Here is a 22255-nt window from a genome sequence, read left to right as displayed (position 1 = left end):
ATCTGTTAGTAACCAGCTTTCTGCTCTGCCACTTGCTGAGATGCTGAGCCAGCATCTGACCAGGCATCTGGGTGGATCCCAACTGTAAAGGCTGGATTGATACAGAACCTGGACTGGCTGAGTGATGTCAGCTGACAGTGGGCTTTAGCCTGCTGTTGGCTGAAAACAGGTCATAGGAGTGCAGAATGAACTGCACTCCTGTGATCCCCAGCTTTGCACATTCTTCTCTTTTTAAACTTGAACCTAAGTCAAAACTGCAAGATCCCCATTGTTCAAAATATGTTTTAGTAAATGGAATCCCTGCAAGTTTGTGTTTATTTCCCCAAATTACAGACGGCAATAAGAACTGAAAAGGGCTTTAATCCCTCTCCCCTCTATCCAAAACGAAATAAAGTTTTGCCTTTAGTTATACTCTAAGGCTGGGTTCACACTATTGCGAATTGGAATGCGGGTTTTCCCCACATCAAATTATCATAGCAGGAGATTGTGACCGGCTCTCTATGGAGTCGGTTCACACATCTCCACAGTGGCTCCAGTGTGAATTGCACAGGAGCCCTGTGCGCCTTTTAGACCATTTCATTTCCGAATTCATCCTAAAATTCGGGCTCAAATCAGACCTGAAATGGTAAATGGAGACGCACCGGACTAAAGCTATAATTCTGTGCTAAGCAATTAACTTGATCTGGTGCCATAACTTAAATTGTGTATGGTACTGCTGCAACTAGTGGGTGGGGTAAAAGCGAGCATGCACAGCATACATGAGAGTGGCTACTCTGCCCTGAATTTAGGAGCAGTGCAGCACTGTTGCCATCTTGTTAAAGGAAGCTGCATTAGATGGAATTTGTGGGATTTGGAGAAAACCGTAAGTGCAAATGCACATATGATTAAAGCCTTGTTTTTGTTCATTTTTTATTTTATTTTTTTTTAAATAACAAACATGTCATACTTACCTGCTATATGTAATGGTTTTGTACAGAGTATCTCCGATTCTCCCTTTCTCAGGTACTACGCCATCGCTCTTGGCTCCTCCCTCCTGCCGGGTGCCCCCCACAGCAAGCAGGCACGCGGCTCTGTGTGTCCATTCACACACAGGCAAGGCTTGGCACCGCGCCCGTCTTTTGATTTGCTCACTGGCTGTGATTGACAGCAGCATGACTGCATTCTTTTTCTGTTTTTCCCAACCAGAAAAATGAATCAGAGTTAGCCTGATGTAAATGGACCCAAGACAGTTTAGCTGAACAGGCACGGACTGGAAGAGCCCCAAGTGAAAACCTAGCGGAAAGTTTCAAATGACCACGAGAAAGCAAAATCTGATGAACAGTTTATTACATTTTGTTCCATTAACATACATGCTTAGATAACCAAAGTGTACAAGGTAATGCTTGAGGAAGTTCATGGCTTTGGCCTTATCCTAAAGACAATACCTGAGTTTGGAAATAAATCTAGTACAGTCAGTACTTTCTTCCACAGGAACTGGCTGAAGTCTGCAGCTATCCATTGATGTAAGGTTTGTTAACCATACTAGCCTATGTAGATTGGGCTGTAGTCATCTCACTTCTGTCAGTGTTTTTCAACTAATTTAAAATGTACAGTATGTAGAACCCTTGTCAATATGGTGTGGTGTGTTTTTTTTTTTTTTTTTTTTTTTTTTTTAAGCTTTAGTTCCAAAGTGCATGCAAGCTGATTAATGTACGAGTCTACAGACAGTACACACCTTTCCTGATGGCATTAAAATTCCTGGGATTGTTCTGTATGTCAGGTCTATGTGTAAACAGTGTTCAGTGTCTTCAAAACATATGAGCTCAAGGTGAGGGAATGTGCTAAGAGATGAAAGGACCAACATCTGCGTAGTTCCAATTTTACTGTAGTGCCTTAATACGGGCAGCAGAGATTTTGCAAGAAGACTGATGCAGGTATTAAAAAGTTTTGATGAAGAAATGTATTTACCACATAAAAATGACTGTTTTATTGTTGTACGTCTATTGCTGACACATTGTGCACACCCCAAAACGTTGAAATAAAAATGCTGAACGTGATCTACCAATACGTGATCTGCTATACCCGATTGGACCCCCTTTTGCATTCAGAACGGTCTTAATTCTTCACGACATAGATTCAGCAAGGTGTTGGAAACATTCCTCAGAGATCCTATATTCACATGATAGCATGACGCAGTTGCGGTAGATTTGTCAACTGCACATCCATGATGCGAATCTCCCATTCCACAACATTCTAAAGGTTCTCTAGTGGATTGAGATCTGGTGACTGTGAAGGCCATTGGAGTACAGCGAAGTTATTGTCGTGTTCAAGAAACCAGTGGTGAGATGATTTGAGCTTTGTTACGTGGTGCACTATCCTGCTGGAAGTAGCCATCAGAAGGTGAGTACACTGTAGTCCTAACGGGATGGACATGGTCAGCAAAAATACTCGGGTAGATTGTAGATTTAACCACTTAAGACCCGGACCAAAATGCAGCTAAAGGACCTTGCCCCTTTTTGCGATTCGGCACTGCGTCGCTTTAACTGACAATTGCGCGGTCGTGCGATGTGGCTCCCAAACAAAATTGACGTCCTTTTTTTCCCACAAATAGAGCTTTCTTTTGGTGGTATTTGATCACCTCTGCGGTGGATATTTTTTGCGCTATAAACAAAAATAGAGCCACAATTTTGAAAAAAAAAATGCAATATTTTTTACTTTTTGCTATAATAAATATCCCCCCCCCCAAAAAAAAACATTATATATATATATATATATATATATATATATATATATATATATATATATATATATATATATATATATATATATATATATATATATATATATATATATATATATATAAAAATTCCATAGTTTAGGCTGATGCGTATTCTTCTACCTATTTTTGGTAAAAAAAAATCGCAATAATCGTTTATCGGTTGGTTTGCGCAAAATTTATAGCGTTAACAAAATAGGGGATAGTTTTATTGCATTTTTATTCTTCTATTTTTTTTTTACTACTAATGGCGGCGATCAGCGATTTTTTTCGTGACTGCGACATTATGGCGGACACTTCGGACAATTTGACACATTTTTGGGACCATTGTAATTTTCACAGCAAAAAATGCATTTAAAATGCATTGTTTATTGTGAAAAGAACAGTTGCCGTTTAGGAGTTAACCACAGGGGGCGCTGATGGGGTTATGTGTGACCTAAAGGGGGGTGTGGCTGTAGAAGTGATGTCATCGATTGTGTCCCCCTATAAAAGGGATGACACGATCAATGCTGCTGCCACAGTGAAGAACGGGAAAGCAGTGTTTACACACGGCTCTCCCCAGCTCCGGGGACCGTTCGCGGGACTCCAGCGGCGATCGGGTCCGCGAGTCCCGCGGTCCTGGAGCTTCGGACCGGGTCACGGGAGCGCGCCCACGACCCCACGGCTGGGCTTAAAGAGCGACGTACCTATACGTTGATGTGCCATTCTGACAACGTATATCGGCGTTAAGGGGTCCTTAAGTGGTTAAACAATGCTTAAAGTGGTTGTAAACCCTTACAGACTACTTTAACCTACAGGTAAGCCTAGATTAAGGCTTACCTTTAGGTCCAAGAAATATCTCCTTAACCATATAGGTTAAGGAGATATTTTCAAGGGGCACCCATGTCTACGGCGCATGCACGCCGTAGACAATGGCGCAGGCGCATTGAGCGTGCCGCTGATGAAGACGATCGTGCCGTCACTAGCGGAGGAGAGGAGGAGATCGAGGACCGCTTCGGGGGCTTCGATCTCAGGTAAGTAATTCATAGTGAGCTAGTATGCTATGCACACTAGCTCATTATGCCTTTCTCTTGCAGGTGTTTTTTTAAGAGTTTACTTTCACTTTAATTGGTACTAAGAGCCCAAAGTGTGCCAAGAAAATGCCCCCCACGTCATTACACCACCAACCTGAATCGTTGATACAAGACAGGATGGATCCATGCTTTCCTATTTATGACAAATTCTGACCCTACCGTCTGAATGTTGCAGCTGAAATCAAGACTCCTCAGACCAGGCAACGTTTTTCCAATTCTGGTGAGCCTGTGTGCATTTTAGCCTCAGTTTCCTGTTCTTAGCTGATCGGAGTGGCACCTGGTGTTGTCTTATGATGCTGTTGCCCATCTGCTTTAAGGTTTGATGTGTTGTATTTAGAGATGTAAGGGCTGCTGTGGAAATTCAGGCACTGCTCCAATACGCTGGATTTTTTTTAGCTGCTAAATATACAAATATTTTAAAGGGTGGATATATTTTTACACATAATTATTGGTTTACATGGATACATGCATTGGAAGCAGCAGAAATGCATTAAAGGGGCATTTATTGCTCCTACATCACGGGACACAGAGCCTTAATTACTTAAAGGGGTTTTAAAGGTAAAAAAAAAAAAAAAATCCTAAATAGCTTCCTTTACCTTAGTGCAGTCCTGCTACACTTATCTCTTCCTTCAATTTTGTTTTTAAATGTCTATTTCTTTTGAGAAATCCTCACTTCCGGTTCTTCTGTCTAACTCCACACAGTAATGCAAGGCTTTCTCCCTGGTGTGGAGTGTCGTGCTCGACCCCTGCCCTGGAATACAGAAGAGTCAGGACGCCTACTAACACACAGCTCCTTTCTCTATCTGCAACGTAGAGAGTGTCCTGACTCTCCTGTATTCCAGGGGAGGGGTCGAGCACGACACTCCACACCAGGGAGAAAGCCTTGCATTACTGTGTGTAGTTACAGACAGAAGAACAGGAAGTGAGGATTTCTCAGAAGAAATAAGGACATTTAAAAGCAAAATCGAAGGATGAGGTAAGTGAAGCAGGACTGCACTAAGGTAAATGAAGTGTAGCGCCTGGCTATTTCTAGGTACCGGTGCTGACAAAATTTAGGGGGTAATCAGAGTGTACAGACTCTGATTTCAATTCTGTAAAGGGTCTCTGTTTCGGCTGGGTGTTATACCACCCCGGGGCGACAAGAAATAAGGACATTTAAAAGCAAAATGGAAGGATGAGTTAAGTGAAGGAGGACTGCACTAAGGTAAAGGAAGCTATTAAGGATTTTTTTACCGTTACAACCACTTTAATGGTTATGTAGTCGCCACAGGTGGTTGGACACTGGCAAACCCAATTAAAATGGAGTTTCTCCCCTCTATAACCCCTCCCAAATGGACAATACCTCAGTTTTTTCGCCAGTGTCTAAGGTGGTTGGTCACGTTGAACATGTGCTAAGAAGAAAGAGCTCTTTTGATGTTTTTCTGCGGAGGCCTAGGAGCTATAACCGGGTCCATGCCTCGGGCTGATATCAAAGGCCTAAGATGGGTGCTACCCGGGCCTCGTGTAAAGAAGAAACAAAACCTCCTGATAAGTTGTGACGCTGGCCATAAGATTGATGGAAATGTGGCCAGTTCAGCAGGGACTGGCCATATTTTGATCCATGTGTGGATGTTCCTGACTGACAGAAGTCTACCGATTGACTTCTTCTGAACAGGAGTGTTGGAAAATTATTTGTGACAAGCGGCTGCAGCTGTGTGGATGAATTGTGTAGTCCTGTGGCTAAATGAGCGAAAAATACTCCCTCTATGGCCAGCTTTAGAATGTATGAGGTGAACTGTACTCCTGACACAAGGAGTTAATCGATATAGTGCCTAGCTGTCACAAGTGATTATGTATGAATGAATGGCTTCATAGTGAGAGGGCTGCATAGTATATTGCTAGAGACCATTTTATTTACTGGATCCATTTCAGCTAGCATACAGATCTTTGCGCAGTGCTGATAACTGCTACTTATTATGGTGTGCAGTAGATCTCATGGGTAAATATTGTACTAGACTCTCAGTTCAAAGGCCCCAGATAAATTGTCATTTAAGCATCTAATAAAACAAACGACTCTTAAGCCATACTTGCTTATGCTCCATAAAACATGAAATCTCTGAAAATCTTGAACGATCGAAGGTCATGCTGCAGCAGCAGAAGTGACAAAGGCGTTGCTTCAAAAGGCTGTGTGCTGATCATCAGAAAATACATCATAATACAATGGAAGGCGGCATTTCCTTATTTTGTACAAAGCCTTTGTGAGTGGAGGTTCTTAGACCGCTGGACCTATGCTATGTGGAGTAACTGCAATGCAGGTTTATGGATCTGCATACCTGAGGAAGATTTGTTTTTAATGTCCCTTAGCATCCCACTGTGAAATAGTTAAAGCCCGTCTGGTTTAAACACATTCCTGGATCTGAGAACGATCACATTAAATGTCAGGAACGTAATAGGAACGTCATTTCTAGTCTAAACAAGTTTTAAAAATGGTGTAGTAGGGAAATATTCGTGAGAATACCAGCCTGTGTTTTGTACGAAGTGTGATCTGATCATTTTTGCAAATCTTTTCTTGTTTAGAGGAAACTCAATATTTCTTGATATTTTAGGAAATGTTATCCACTCGTTTATAATGACATTTCTTATTTAGAAACCAGAACTGCCTGCTCATCTGTGAGTCCCCGATGCCAGCACGTTTACTAGGGGCAGCTGGCTGTGATTGCTTGCAGCTTCACAGCCGGCTGCCCTCTGTGCCTGCTCAAGCCGTGCTGTGCTTTGTGAATGGCCCCCCCAGCCTACTGGGACTCGTGACATGCACCAGAAGGCTGCAGGTGAGAGAACATTCCAATGAAGTTCTGCTTTAATGGGGCTGTAAAGGAAATAGTTTTTTTCCCCTAAATAGCTTCCTTTACCTTAGGGCAGTCCTCCACTTACCTCATCCTTCAATTTTGGTTTTAAATGTCCTTATTTCTTCTGAGAAAACCTCACTTCCTGTTCTTCTGTCTGTAACTCAACACCGTAATGTGAGGCTTTCTTCCTGGTGTGGAGAAAGCCTCTTGAGGGAGGAGGGGATGAGCAGGAGTGTCAGGACACTTTCTACTTTGCAGATAGAGAAAGGAGCTGTGTGTTAGTGGGTGTCCTGACACTCCTGCTTGCCCCCTCAAGAGGCTTTCTCCACACCAGGGAAAAAGCCTTGCATTACTGTGTGGAGTTAGACAGAAGAACAGGAAGTGAGGATTTCTCAGAAGAAATAAGGACATTTAAAAGCAAAATTGAAGGATGAGGTAAGTGGAGGACTGCCCTAAGGTAAAGGAAGCTATTTAGGGAAACATTTTTTTCCCTTTAAAACCCCTTTGAGGCCCCGTACACACCATAGAATCCATCCGTAGATAAATCCCAGCAAATGGGTTTCAGCGGATAGATCCTATGGGTGTGTACACGCCAGCGGATCTTTTTCCGCGGATATATCTCCCCTGGGATGGATTCCAGCAGATCGAATATTTGCTGACATGCAGAACATATCCATCTGCTGGAGTCCATCCCAACGGATGGATCCGCTGGTCTGTACAGACTCACCGGATCCATCCGTCCGAAGGGATCCCCCGCATGCGTCGTAATGATTCGACGCATGCGTGGAATTCCTTATATGACAGCGTCGCGCACGTCGCCGCGACATAATCGCGGCGACGGCGCGACACGTCATCGCCAGAGGATTTCGGTGCGGATTTCAATGCGATGGTGAGTACACTCCATCGCATTAAAATCTGCTGAAATCCTTGAGAGGATTTATCCGCGGAAACGGTCCGCTGGACCGTATCCGCGGATAAATCCTCCCGTGTGTATGGGGAACCCCTGAAATGTTCTCATCTCATTGTTGGATCTACATTGTTTTTTAGTTTTTTTGCTTTTTTTTGCTTTTTCCACAACTCATTAATCACACCAAACAGATTAATACAATTAGTTTGCACACTACATAAATGTGTGTACTAAAGTCATAAAAACACTAACATTGCACTGGTGCTCATTACAAAACTTGCTTGAGATTGGGGCTTATCACAAGATTACAACTTTGGGGGAAAAAAATGGATGGGGATGCTGGTTATCTGTAGACTGTCTAATGCAGGGGTGCCCAACCTTTTTAAGCACGAGGGCCACTTAAGTGACTTGGTAACTGGTCGTGGACCACAATCGGCAGAGCGGACACGGACTGATCGGATTGGAGGTAGGGCACAAGTCTGTTTACATCTGCCACTCCTTAGAGGTGAATCGAGGGTCCAATTGGGTCGGAATGACCTTGTGAAAGGGGCCCATGGCTGCTTTTACACCGATGCGCTGCGGTTTACCCACACTTCGGGTGCAACGCAGTGTACCTTTTGGCTTTTCTGCACTTTGCAATAGACTTCTATTATATTCTACAGGTTTGGTGTACTTTCATAAAGCTCATCAAACTCGCAAGTAATAACAGAAGTCTGTGGCTCAGTGCAGGTAACCTGCAGGTGCGCTGCTCTACATCTGCGGATTAGTTTAAATTAGCGGTCACTGTAGGAGGAAAATTAGAGCCATGGTTATGGCAGATATTATTCTGTTGAGGGGGCGGGGACCCTGACCTAGAAATGTCAGTCATATCAATGAACATACTGAGCTAACTCATTGCTTAATTTACTGGCCTGTGTAATTTTTTTTTTTAGGGCCCTTTCACACGTGCAGACCGTATGTCCACATTTTCATCCGTCCGTTGCGGATGAAAACGGGACATACATTGGTCCCTATGTGATAACGGGTGTCAGCGGATGACCATCCGCTGACACCTGTAATCGTCCGCCTCCTTGCGGACGGAAGAAAACTCTATTTTTCTTCCGTCTGCCGGATCGGATGAACACGGACACACGGTTCGTGTTAATCCGATCCCCCATAGGGGAGAGCGGAGGAAAGACAGGGCGGTCCCTTCACAGTGTGCGGGGACCGCCGTGTCAGCTGCCAGCTCAGCAGGGATTTTACGGAGGATTCCCGCTGAGCTTTTGCAGACACAGGGAGCGGATCATTACTGATCCGCCCGTGTGAAAGGGACCTAAGGCTTAGGAGTCCCTGTTATGGGCTGACAATGCTCTAAATTGATCCTGTGTTACCCTGTCACTTGGGCTTCTGGTATATACTTTGTACACTTCTTATGCAAGCATAGTTCACTGTTGCCTCCATCAAGAAACTGACCTTGAGAAATAGACCGCCATCACTTGAGCGCCCAGGCAGAAAGTGGCTGCAGGAAATGGGCAAGACTGAAATGCAACAAAGGATAATAAAAGTTGAGAACAAGTACTTTTTTAAGAAACTTTTTTTAAGAAACTTTTTTTTTTCTGTTAGATTTTAGATACGGTTTAATGCAGGTTGGATATAAATCAATGATTTTTAAAAAAAAAAAAAAATTATTTTTTTATTTAAATCCATTTCCATCTAAAGATAATTTTCTATTTGATACATTAATAATTTTGTTCAGCATGAAATGGAGCTTAGTTATGCAACACAAGGCTGTATATTCTGCAATAGTTACATTTTTGGTAAGCTCATTCAATGAATTCAAGCTCTGCAAACTGATATAACATGCACTGCATTGGTGCATTCACACAATGTCACAGTAACCATGAGATAAACTAAAGTTGAGGAATTATTCTTTATCCCATTGTTTTGCAAATCTATGTACACTACAAACTGTATTATTGAATCTGTTCTGATATTACTTTTTTACTAACCTGACAGCTTATTATTCTTAATAGGAAACCTTCATTTTGTTTGCAAATAGTCTTGCTGGTAGTTCGAATCTTTAAGTCCTTATGTTTAAAGAGCAGCTGTCATTTCAGATCCATCATTTCAGCCATGTTGGCGGGCATCCACTCAGCTGCTTCTGCCACATCCCTCACCTTGTTGTGTCACTGCCGCATCACCAGCCGTCCCATTAAAGTGAATGGAACTGTCAGAGAGCCACTGCAGGATAGAGATGATGGTTGCTCTTTAAAAATGTTGATTTAAATCAAGCCTTTTTACTTGTAATTTTTTCCCCTCCAGTCCCCATACGAAATCTATTGTAGGGTTGACTTTAATTTGAAGGTTTTTGATGGGTTGGGGTCTTTTTAAGGGTACCCAGACTGGTAACTTTAGAGACTTCAGATGCAGGTTGCTTGATATCTAGACATGTGCACTGTTCATAAGAATGTAAATGGTATTCTTAATCCTGGAAGTTGTGCCTGGTTTTAGTCTTCTGTCTCCGAACAGTCTTCAGAATCATTCAAAAAGGTTAAACTTCCCCTCATCCTCAACTGTGAATGCAGAAGCAGTTACAGGCATATCGGCGACAGACTCTGGAGAAGGCATAAACATATGCTTGCTGTCCCTGCAATATTACATAGTCATGAAATATTCCTCCCGGGATGTAACCAGGGAAGACTTCTAGGAGCATGTGGATTCAAGCAGGTGACAATGATCTAGGGCAGTGCTCTCCAAACTGGCCTGTGGGACCAATTCAACCCTTTATCTGGCCTTTAGGTCACCATTCCTCCAACTGACACCAGGAAAGGGTGACTATTCCTCCCAATGATAACCGTTGCTGTTACTCCTGATCAGAGGTGCTCTGTGTGTGTGTGTGTGTTTATACTCCCACTGGACCACCAAGTCAGAGGCATGGTTTACTCCCACTCATGCTGGGTAATTGTCTATTCCCCAAGGACCGCAGTCTGGCCTCCCTAATGTCTGAAGAACAATAAATTGACCCCTGAGCTAGGCTGTCGGTGTCTGGTTCAAGAGGTAGATGTGGATGTCCCTGCCTACTGGTGTGTTGTCCCCACAAGTTTTGACAACTCATCTGGCTTATGCTTTGAGTCCACTAGCTTTGGTAAGCCTCTTATGTTGGTGGCTACTCCCATTATCTTCTCACATCTGTCCTCCCATTCATGTCTGAAAGTTGATATTCACTCACTTGGATTAACATCGTTTTTCATCTGTGGATTATATTCACTCATTTACCATCACAGTGTGGACTTTATTCAATATATATTTGTGTTTGTTTTTTGTATACATATCATTAAGAGCCGGTTCACACTGCGGCGGCACAACTTCGGGGGCGACTCTGCAAGTCGTCCTGAAGACGACTTCAGAGGCGATTAGAAAAATGACTTCTGTATAGAAGTCAATGCAAATCGCCCTGAGCCGCCCCCAAAGTCGTACAAGAACCTTTTTCTAAGTCGGAGCGACTTGCGTCGCTCCTATTAGAACGGTTCTATTGCATAGAATGGGACGCGACTCGTCAGGAGGCTGAGCCGCCTGACGAGTCGCCCCAGTGTGAACCGGCTCTTAGAGTGTTCATTTAAAAAAAAAATTTGTAACACATACAGTCCTATTTTTTACGACCATCCTTACTTAGCGCTGCACATATACTATTTACCAATCTGTGTTTTATGGAATCGGACTGCTCATTTTCCTGCAGAAAGAATCATCGTCAGAATATGTAAAACTGTGCGCCTATACAGCCAAAGAAATTAAAATTTAATAAGGAGACTAAATTTTAAAGGCAAATCTAAAGCTGGCCATGCACCATATCATTTTCAATTTTCTTTAGATTTAACTTCAACTATGTAGTACAAGGGCCTACTTGATTGCATAGTGAGCGAGTGACTGAGTAACTTGTATAGCGCAACAAATGCGAACTTAATCGCCTCAAGGCGCTTGGCATCCAGAGTTGTACCGGTCTTTCAGAAGAGGTGGGTCTTTCGTTTTTTCCTAAAGGCCCGATGGTTTTCCTCCAAATACAAATATTGAAAGTGTTTAGGATGGACCTCATATTGTATGGCAGTGATGGTGATGTTTTGGAACTACATTTATCTTGATGCTCTATTACGCTTCAGAGTGCATGAGCATCATGGGAAATGTAGTTCCAAAATATCTGGGGTGCCAAGCTTCGCCATCACTGTTATATGGTTTGGGTAAATCCTAAAGGAAAGTTGTACGAGAAAATTGTATAATGTATGGCCAGCTTAACGCTAATAGTCGTGTTATTGTGGGGAAAAAACTGTGTAACAATAGAAAAACTGCTTTTTGTCTGGGATAAACAAAAATGTTGACTTTCAAACATGGTCTTCTTCACCATACAACATTTGCATACAGACGGACGGCTATGTTCAGTGTCTGCATTCTGCAGGATCGCGAGTGCAATGCTCTGCAGTCTCCATAGAAAAAAAATTTGCAAAAAAGTACAAGTTTTATTTTTTTTAAAGGTGAAAATATCCTTTAATGAATGAGTAAGACATAAATTTTCCTCAGGATTGATTATACTTTAAAAACTGCAACTAATTTAATTGAACTTGTCAGACTGCTCTAAGCAGTGGAGTACCAGCTACGCGTTTGCCAGATTTCCCGCAGAGTGATGTGAATAAAATAAAATTTGCAAAGCTGCTAGCAATGAAAGTGGGAATGATTGCTCCTGTCTTCTAGCCACACAATGGCTGATTAGGCTTACGTATAAAAGGGACTGATAGATGTTCTGTGCTTCAACTCTGCAATTACAAATACAGCAATATATGTCAGATGGAAAGAGTTGGCTCCTTAATCTGAGTCTGTCTTCCAAAGGAAGCTTGTTTATATCTGTATTTTGTAGAGGTTTTATTGCTTCTGTTGCCTCTAATGAAGCATGAAGGCTTAGCACCTTTCTGTAATTGCAAGAAGGCATTCCCTGATTCTGGATAAAACACTGAAGTGCACATATTTAGACAACATTTTTTTTTTTGCATAGTGTTTTTTTTTATTAGATTAAATTTGAAATACTGTATTTATTGGCGTATAACACTCACTTTTTTACCCTGAAAATAGAGGGTAAACTGTGCCTGCGTGTTATACGCAGGGGGCTGTGGAAACTTTTTTTCCTGAAACGTCCCTCTTAAAGGAAATACATACGGTATAAAAGGTGCATTGTAAAGTAGGAGGGTAAAAATTTGAGAACATATTCATTCCTCATATATTCATATACACTATCTCACAAAAGTGAGTGCACCCCTTACATTTTTGTAAATTGTTTATTATATTTTTTTCAGGTGACAACTTTGGTACAATGTATAGTGAGTGTACAACTGTGTAAAACGGTGTAAATGTATTGTCCCTGCAAAAAAGACTCAACGGACAGCTATTACTGTCTAAACCACTGGCAACAGAAATGAGTATACGCCTACTTGAAAATGTCCAAGTTGGGGCCCAATTGGCCATTCCCCTCCCCAGTGTTGTGTGACTCTGTTGCAAGGTCTCAGGTGTGTATGGGCAGCAGGTGTGTTAAATTTGGCGTTATCACTCTCACTCTCATACTGTCAATGGAAGTTCAAAATGGCAAAGAACTCCTGAGGAATACGAAAAAAAGAATTGTTGCTCTACATAAAGATGGCCAAGGCTTAAGGAAGATTGCCAAGACCCTGAAACTAAGCTGCAGCACAGTGGCCAAGACTGTATAGTGGTTTAACAGGGCTGGCTTCACTCAGAGCAGGCCTCGCCATGGTCGACCAAAGAAGTTGAGTACACGTGCTTAGTGTCATAGCCAGAGTTAGTCTTTGGTAAATAGACGTATGATTGCTGCAGAGGTTGAAGGAGTGGGGGGTCAACCTGTCTGTGCTCAGACCACTGCATCAAATTGGTCTGCATGGCTGTCGTCCTAGAAGAAATCCTCTCCTAAAGATGATGCACAAAGCCCACAAACAGTTTGCTGAAGACAAGCAGACTAAGGACATGGATTACTGGAACCATGTCCTGTGGTCTGATGAGACCAAGATGAACTTATTTGGTTCAGATGGTGTCAAGCATGTGTGGCAGCAACCAGGTGAGGAGTACAAAGACAAGTGTGTTTTGCTTACAGTCAAGCATGATGGTGGGAGTTTTATGGTCTGGGGCTGCATGAGTGCTGCTGGGGAGCTACAGTTTGAGGGGAACTATGAATGCAGATTTTGTACTGTGACCTACTGAAGCAGCATAATCCGCTCTCTTCGGGGACTGGGCAGCATTCCAACATAACGCAACCCCAAACACAGCTAAAAGATGACCACTGCCTTGCTAAAGAAGCTGAGGGTAAAGGTGATTGACTGGCCAAGCATGTCTCCAGACCTAAACCCTATTGAGTATCTGTGGGGCGTTGTTAAGCGAAAGGTGGAGGAGCGCAAGGTCTCCAACGTCCACCAGCTCCATGATGTCGTCGTGGAGGAGTGGAAGAGGACTCCAGTGGCAACCTGTGAAGCTCTCGTGAACTCCATGCTCAAGAGTTAAGGCAGTGCTGGAAAATAATGGTGGCCACACAATATTGACACTTTTGGACAAATTTTGGACATTTTCACTTAGGGGTGTACTCGCTTTTGTGTTGAGTTGATTTGAGGGGACAGAAAATTGACAGTTGTACACTCCTTCATATTATAGCAAAGTGTCAACTCTTCAGTTTTGTCACCTGAAAAGTTATAAAAATATTAACAACCTGTGAGGGGTGTACTTACTTTTGTGAGATACTGTATATTCATCCCTCAGGTATCTTGGTATTATGAATAAAAGTGAAGTTGGTTGAAATATGTAGTTATATAGGCAGGCAACACTTTAAAAAGCCCCCTACAGGTCATCAGTTTAACATTAGAGGTTGTCTGCTGCTGGAATTATTGCTCTAAGGCTCCATGCACAGGGGACGTTTTTACAACTGCTCCTAAATGATTAAACTTGACGGATAGTAACCCACGTTTAAAACGTCCGTAATGCCGCGTTTGGCTGCGTTTTGCCACGTTCACGTTTAGAAGCCTTTTTAACAAAACTGCAAGTCCCGTTTGCCAGTGCAGCAGATGAACTTGTACTTTAAATTAACTGCAAGTGCGCTGATTAGCATGCCTGTAGTTAATTCACACTGCCTGCATCTCTGAAAATGACATCCTGTACAGAGGTATGGGCACAGACCTGTATAAAGGCAAGAGCCTGACATTGCACCCATGATCTACTTTGCAGGCTCCAGTTTTTAAAATAATAAAAACAAATTTTTTAACCTGAAAAATTGTTGCATTTTTTTTAGGTTTTAATTTAACCACTTCCATACCAGGCACTTACGCACCTTCCCGCCCAAGCCAATTTTCAGCTTTCAGCACTGTCGCACTTTGAATGACAATTGCGCGGTCCTGCGACGTGGCTCCCAAACAAAATTGGCGTCCTTTTTTCCCCACAAATAGAGCTTTCTTTTGGTGGTATTTGATCACCTCTGCGATTTTTTTATTTTTTTTGCGCAACAACTAAAAAGACTGAAAATGTTGAAACAAAATTACATTTTTATTTTTTTCTGTAATGTTTTTTGTAAATAAGTAAGTTTTCTCTTTCAATTACGGACACTGATATGGTGGCACTGATGGGCACTGATGAGATGGCACTGATGGACATCGATGAGGTAGTACTGACGGGCACAGATGAGGTGGCACTGATGGGCACACATAGGTGGCACTGATGGGCACACATGGGCGGCACAGATGGGCACTCATGGGCGGCACTTATGGGTGGCACTGATGAATACTTATGGGTGGCACAGATGGGCACTGATAGGTGGGCACTACCCATGTTGCCAGTCAGTGCCCATTTGTGGGCACTGATTGGCATAATTTTTTTTTTTAAAAGCTTTTTTTTTTTTTTTCCATGCTTTTTTTTTTTTGCCCACCCTGGTGGTCCAGGGTGGGCTTCCCTGGTGGTCCATGTGGCAATCCGAGGGGGGGCTGCGCTGATAAACAATCAGCGCGAACCCCCCCTGTCAGGAGAGACGCCGATTGGCTCTCCTATACTCGCGTCTGTCAGACACGAGTGGAGGAAGAGCCATCAACGGCTCTTCTGTTTACATCGTGATCAGCCGTGGTTGGACACGGCTGATCACGTGGTAAAGAGTCTCCGCCGGAGGCTCTTTACCGAGATCGGTGATGCAGGGTGTCAGACTGACACCCAGCATTGCCGCGCTGCACGCCCGTCATGAAATCCTGCAGGACGTCCATGGACGTCCTGTCAGGATTTCACAACAACTTCCCGGACGTAAATCGGCCATAGGCCGGGCGGGAAGTGGTTAAGTGGAAGTGGAAGTGGTTATGGCCTTTTAAATATTTAAAATATTTAAATAGCGTCTACAAAATTAGGGGATAGTTTTATGCCATTTTTACGTTCAAAATATTTTATTTTCATAGTATATAGGATACAATTTAATACAATTATTTTAAAGTTTCATAAACAATAAATCCTGGATAATGACAAGATGAAACAAAAAAGTGCTAAATAAATGCAATAAAAAATTTGAGAGATAATACAACCCTATTGGGCCCAACTAAGAAAGCAACTGGCCTTGGGAGGGACGCCCAAAGAATAGAATTCTCTATCCCCCAGCACCGAAACGGATCACACTGTGCTGGCAGAGAGCACCCCCTAATCCCCGGCCAAAGAGGTAATTTTGTCATAAAATTAAGCCCAATAGGTAAAAACCTAAGAACTTTGTCTATAACTTGTATGATAAAAAAAAAAGTTGGAGATAAGTTCCTCCCGTGTCATTTCCAGGTATCCTCAGAACAGAGGATAGTAAAGGAGAGGTACAAAAAAGGATAGAAATAGAGAAGGAAAAGAGAAGAGACATGAGAAGGGGAGGGGGGGGGGGGGTTGTGTCTCTCTTAATGCTGTGAGGAAGAGATCCAGTGAGACACCTTTTAGAGACAGAGATCCCTACATATTTAGCCCATGGATCCCAGGTTCTTTCAAACTGTATGGTCGTGTCATTTAAACTGCTGACTAATTTTTCTTGGGCCATTATCCAAGATATTTTTCTTTTAACGTCCGATAGGAAGAGCTTAGGTTTCTTCCAAGCTTTAGCCACTCTCAGCTTGACTCCTGTGAGTATGAAGTGGATCAATTTTTGTGTGTAATTAGAAATAAGAGGTATATGGGCATTAAGAGCAACAGAAATGGACCCGGGAACCTGTCACCTTAAATATCATGTTAAAGACTTTTGTTCCAGAAGGGACCGATCCTAGGACGTTCCCACCAAGTATGAACCATCGACCCTGATAGTTGACAACCAATGAAGCAAATTGGATCTGCAGTTGGATATATATACTAGTTTAGTGGGGGTCAAATACCACCTGGTTCGAACCTTTTATATTAGCTTCCATCAGAGAAACATTAAGAATTCTCCTGAAAGACTTTGAGCAGGCTTTATGCCAGGTTTCCAAATCCTAGCTGCAATGGAGATAGTTTTCCCACGCTTCCATATAACGTTTTGCTGTAGGGTGAGTGAGGCACAAGTAGATCACAGAAATGCCTCCCTTTTGCTCCATTGCTTGGTCACACCATATCTCAAATTTTGTGAATTGGATCGTAAGCGGTTTATCCTTCCAAATTTGATGTAGGAGTTTTGAAATTATATCATAGCTTCTTTCAGAGTCTGGGAGTTTCAGCTTTTTGACGCAGTAGTTAAGGTTTAAGGGCTTCCCCGCTTGAGAGAAGTGTCCTATACCGTATAGTCCCTTGTCCACCCACCATTGGAATGCTTTTCTATCTATGCCTGGAGGGAAGTCCGGATTGTTAAATAGATGTGTTAGGGGCCGTCCTGTGGAACTGAGGGTCGGATGATTTCTGAGGCTGTCCCAAAGTGCACAGGATTGGGACAGAGGGGGCCAGTATGGGCGGTCTTTTTTTTTTTTTTTTTTTTTTTTTTGGTGGACACCATAATAGATAATCTAGGGATAGATGGGGTTACTGCCTGTTGTTCAATATTGATCCAGTCTGTTTTTTTGGGCTTTGAGTAAATTATGGAAAGTTGTGCTATTCTAGTGGCTATAATATATTTGTGCAAATCGGTAATGCCCAGTCCTCCCTAGCTTTTATGAAAGAACAAGGTGTGTTGGGGTACTCTGTAGCCATGTATATTTTAAGTATTTTGCTCTGGAGTTTTTTTTAAGTGTAGTTTATTAACTGGAATGGGGAGAGATCTGAAAAAATATAGAATTCTTGGAAGTATAATCATTTTGATCGATTTGATCCTCCCCAAACAGGAGAGTTAATGTTTGGACCAGGTTTTAAGGTCATTTAATAATTTATTGTATAGAGGGGGGGTAATTGTTTTGTATATAAAGTTTTTATGCAGGCTGTAAGTGTTATACCTAGATATTTGATGTAGTTGTCGTTCCAATCAAGACTGTTTCAATAGGGCTACAGTTGGTGGGGGGGGGGGGGGGGGCGAAACATTAAGGGCCTGTGATTTTGTATAGTTGACCTTCAGGCCTGATATTTTAGAAAAGTTATTTAGGACCTGACAGATGTTGGGAGGGGAGGTTAACGGTGAAGTCACAAATAGATTATCTGCAAAGAGTCCGCAATTGTGGGTGTGATCTCCACAGGTTACCCCTTTAATATTTGTATTGTGATGAATGGCTATTGCCAAAGTCTCTCTAGCAATGGTGAACATGAGGGGAAAGCGAACATCCCTACCTCTTACCCCGAGCTTTGTTTATTGGTTAGAATAATGTCCTTGTAGACCAGGCATGTCCAAAGCCTGGCCCGTGGGCCAATCAAGGCCTGCATTCCGGGTTATTTGGACATATATATCTTTTGTGGTCCCCGACGATCTGCCAGGGCCACATAAGATTTTAAATGCCTTGGTACGGGACAGAAAGGAGGCTGGACGAGCGCCGCCACCATACACACAGGAGTATTTCCTGTTTATGGGCGGCCTCTGTAATAGCAAGTCCCGCGCTGCCATTGGACGGCTGTTCTGCCCATCAAAGGAGGTGTGACATTCTATTAAAGAGGCCACTTACATTTTCCTGTAATACATTTTTGTCGCTTGTGAGTACATTCCTGGCAAATATGGGGCTGCATTCCTGGCAATGGTGAGGCTACATTCCTGGCAATGGTGGGTTTGCAGATGGGCACTTGTGAGGCTGCAGATGGGAACTGACCCTTATTTTGCTTCACAGTTCTTTATAAAAAAAAATATATATTTTTTCCTGAAACTTTGCTCTTAAAGTGAAGGCGTGTGTTATATGCCAATAAATACGGTATATCCAAATAATACGCCCAAGCTCATTTCTTCACCACACATAGCCACGAAGGCAAGAGAATTCTTGTTGGGCAGTGTATTGGTGCTCAGAGAAACACTTGGACCAAATTTTAATGGTTCAAAGAATGTCATGCAAAATGGTTGGCACTCACTTATGTTCACTTCATCAAATCTGGCTCTCTTTGAAAAAAGTTTGGACACCCCTGTAATGTAGACAAATTAGTGCCTTGGGATGTGAGTACAGGGATTGCAGAAGACCTATGCAGCGTCCTCCAAAGCCCCAATGCTCTATAAGGGTAAATATGTCCAAGAAACTGTGTCAAAGGCCTTTTGCAGGTCTAATGATAATAGAAGCTCCTCCTGCCTCGCTCCCCTCCCCCCCAGCAGATTGTAGAATGGAGACTAAATTAATTGCTCATCTTATTTGATCTGGGCCTTGTCTACTCAGGATGGAGCCCACTTGCTCTTTTATTTATGTAGTTATTAATAAAGACGAACAGTTGGCTAGTATTTTTGTCATTATCTTTATATCATTATTGATGAGAGAGATTGGGTTTGGGGATGACTGTAATATATGCTGTGTTAACGTGGGTGTCTAAGGGAGCACCCTGCATTTTCGTATTTAAAAATTTTGGTTAGATACGGTGCTAGAATATCCGAAAAGGCTTTGTAGTAGGGGATGGATAAACCGTCAGGTCCTGGTGCCGACCCTTTTTGAGGTTTTTAATGACCTCCTGAACCCCCTCAATCGTGAAGGGAGCTTCTAATAAATCTTTGTGCCAAATTTAGGGTTGGGAAGCTCGTCTAGGTATTCAGATATGGAATCTTTATCAGGTTGGGAGGGTGAGCTATAAAGGTGGGAGTGGAAATCTTGGAAAGCGTCCAAAATTTTGACTGGATTAGCTGTGGCAGGTTGACCTGCTATTCTGATTTGGGAGTTTATTAGCAAGTAATGACCCTATTTTGTTTGTATGTAAATAAAATCTATTACTACTCCATCGTATCACCTTTTCAGCTTGCGTAGTAAGGGCTAGGTTGAGGTCCAGTCTAGTTTTATCTAATAGAGCAGAGGAAATTGAGGAAGGATCTTGTTTGTGACTAGCTCTGAGAGCTGCATACTTTGTTTCTAGACACTCTATGTCTGCCCTTTGTTCTGGTTTGGGTTGAAAATAAAAATTATTCTTTTAAGTGCTTTTATTGATTTTTTTTTTCTACGGTGTCTGGATTAGAGAGGATGAACTCATTGAGTTTCCATTGTCTCCGTTTTATACCTAGCATACCAGAGTATATAGTAACGATGACCACCGAGTGATCTGATAAAACTGTGTCTTTTAATGTGAGTGCTGTGTATTGATGGTAATTAATATGAGGGGATCAGAATATGGTTTATTCTAGCATATGTGTTATGAGGGTTTGAGTAATGTGTAAAATCGTGTTTTAGTGGTGTTTAGTTCCCTCCAGGTAGCAGTTAAACTATAGGCAGAAATTATTCCAGCGATTTTATGGCTTTCTTTGGTTGTTTAGATTTATCCAAAACCTGATCAAATGCCACATTTGAATCTCCCCCAAATATGACCGTGCCCGCAAGCATGGGGTTCAATATTTCCATCTTGGTCTTAAGAAAGGCAGATTGTCCTCTATTGGGAGCATAATATGACACTATAGAGTAAAGTTGCCCTTCTATTAAACCCTGTATCAACAGGATTCTTCCTTCAAGATCAATGTACATCAAATTTACACTTTTTTGAGAAAATGATAGCTACGCTTTTTGTTTTATTTTCAGCACTGGTTAGATGGAATTGGGGGAAGTGTGGATGTATGAATTTGGGACTATACCGTAAAGGAAAATGTGTCTCTTGGAGTAGGAGGATATCTATTTTGAGAGATTTGTGGTAATCCAGATTTTTTTCCGTCTAACTGGCGAGTTTAATCCTTGTACATTATGGGTTGCTATTTTAAGAAGGGTCTGTGTGTTATCGGCCATAGAGACCATTAAAGGTGTACTTGTAAACCAAGTCCTCACTCACCCATAGTAGTCTTCCTACCAAGAACATTTCAATTGCCTTACCTAACAGGTTGGTATGGTGGATGGTGTCCATAGTTAATCTGGGAATGTGGCATTCTGTAACAAATTGGAAGATTAGACACTTATCAATGGGAGGGGCAATAGAACAGGAAAAGAAAAGTGGGGAGAGAAAAAAGTAAAAAGTAAAGTCTCCTAACATGTAAAACCAGGGTTCGAGGGGGGAGACAAAACAATTGAAGTCTGACCTACTGGGTTCAGACAACCTGTACATGTGAACCACCCCTGCACAGGACGCCCATGTCAGAAATATTTTTTTAAAACAATAACACGCTAAGATAACTTTAAGCAAATATGCAGAGTAACAGCCCTTAGAGTTGAGTCTTTCCAGGGGATCATGGGCATCCACCACAGATATGCACCAGTGAAGCACATATGCATATGATTGGAAAGTAAAACCTAGAGAAAAGGAAGTCCATGGGCTTGTGAACAGCTGTAGAACAGGCAAGGAGAATAAAAAAAACAAAGGAGGGGAGAGACCCCCAAAAACTGTCACAGATAAATCTGAGAACGGACTTCAGGTCCCGATGAGGGTTAAGGAATAAGAGTGGGGCTAAAATCCTTGATCAGGTGGGTCTGTTGTCCTTCATTTTCTTAGTCTTTCCTTTATTCCATAGGGGGTATTGTGGGCTTGTCGGGTTGAGTCTTTTGACCAAGCTGGAACAGGCTTTAGTGATGTCCATTTTTGCTTCCTGTGAGATGTATTTGAGTTGTAGCAGCAACCTTTGCCCTTCCTGGAGGCTGGAGAATGAATAGGATCTCCCCTTGTCTGTAAACTTGACAGCAAAAGGGAAGGCCCATCTATACTTTATTTCTTTCTGTGTTTTACTTATCTGAGCTTGTTCACCTGATCTGCCTGTTCACATGTTTTATATGAGTGTGTGTACTTTATTGATGTAAAGTGCAAGAGTCTCACTTTTTTCTTTATATTACATTTTTAGATCACAACACTGATAAACCACAAAGAAAAACCAAAGAAATCGGATAAGACGTTGCAGGCAATTCAGCGTGTTGGCCAGGCTGTGAACCAGGCTGTGGCGAGGTTTGTGACTGTTGGAGAAACCATAGCAAGTGAGAATCGAGAGCTCAAAGAAGAAATGGGCTTTGCCTGCAGTGAAGCCAGGCGAGCAGGTAAAATCACAATGACACTGTGTGCATAGCTCTGGAGATATTTAAAAAAAATGATATACATTCTAGGAGGCAGCCAATGCTTGCTCGGATATGACTTGCGTCAACTTTGTAAGGGCACCATGTAAGGTTTGGACTTTGAAAAGTATGACGGCATATTCTGCTACCATCACAACACC

The 22255-nt window shown here is 42.3% G+C and overlaps 1 protein-coding gene across 2 annotated transcripts in view; it reads left to right on the top strand.

Annotated features, from left to right (window-relative positions):
- Positions 1–22255, top strand: part of CTNNAL1 (catenin alpha like 1) — a 270763-nt gene that overhangs the window by 86868 nt on the left and 161640 nt on the right. For both annotated transcript variants that reach the window (XM_040353516.1, XM_040353515.1), the window contains exon 2: positions 21890–22079. In XM_040353516.1, coding sequence (XP_040209450.1) covers positions 21890–22079 — 190 coding nt within the window. The remainder of the gene's footprint in view (positions 1–21889; positions 22080–22255) is intronic.

This window comes from Rana temporaria, chromosome 5, assembly GCF_905171775.1.
Source record: "Rana temporaria chromosome 5, aRanTem1.1, whole genome shotgun sequence".
Classification (NCBI taxonomy): Eukaryota; Metazoa; Chordata; class Amphibia; order Anura; family Ranidae; genus Rana; species Rana temporaria.
The sequence above is the reverse complement of the archived record's forward strand: the minus strand, read 5'-3'. Positions and strand labels throughout refer to the sequence as shown.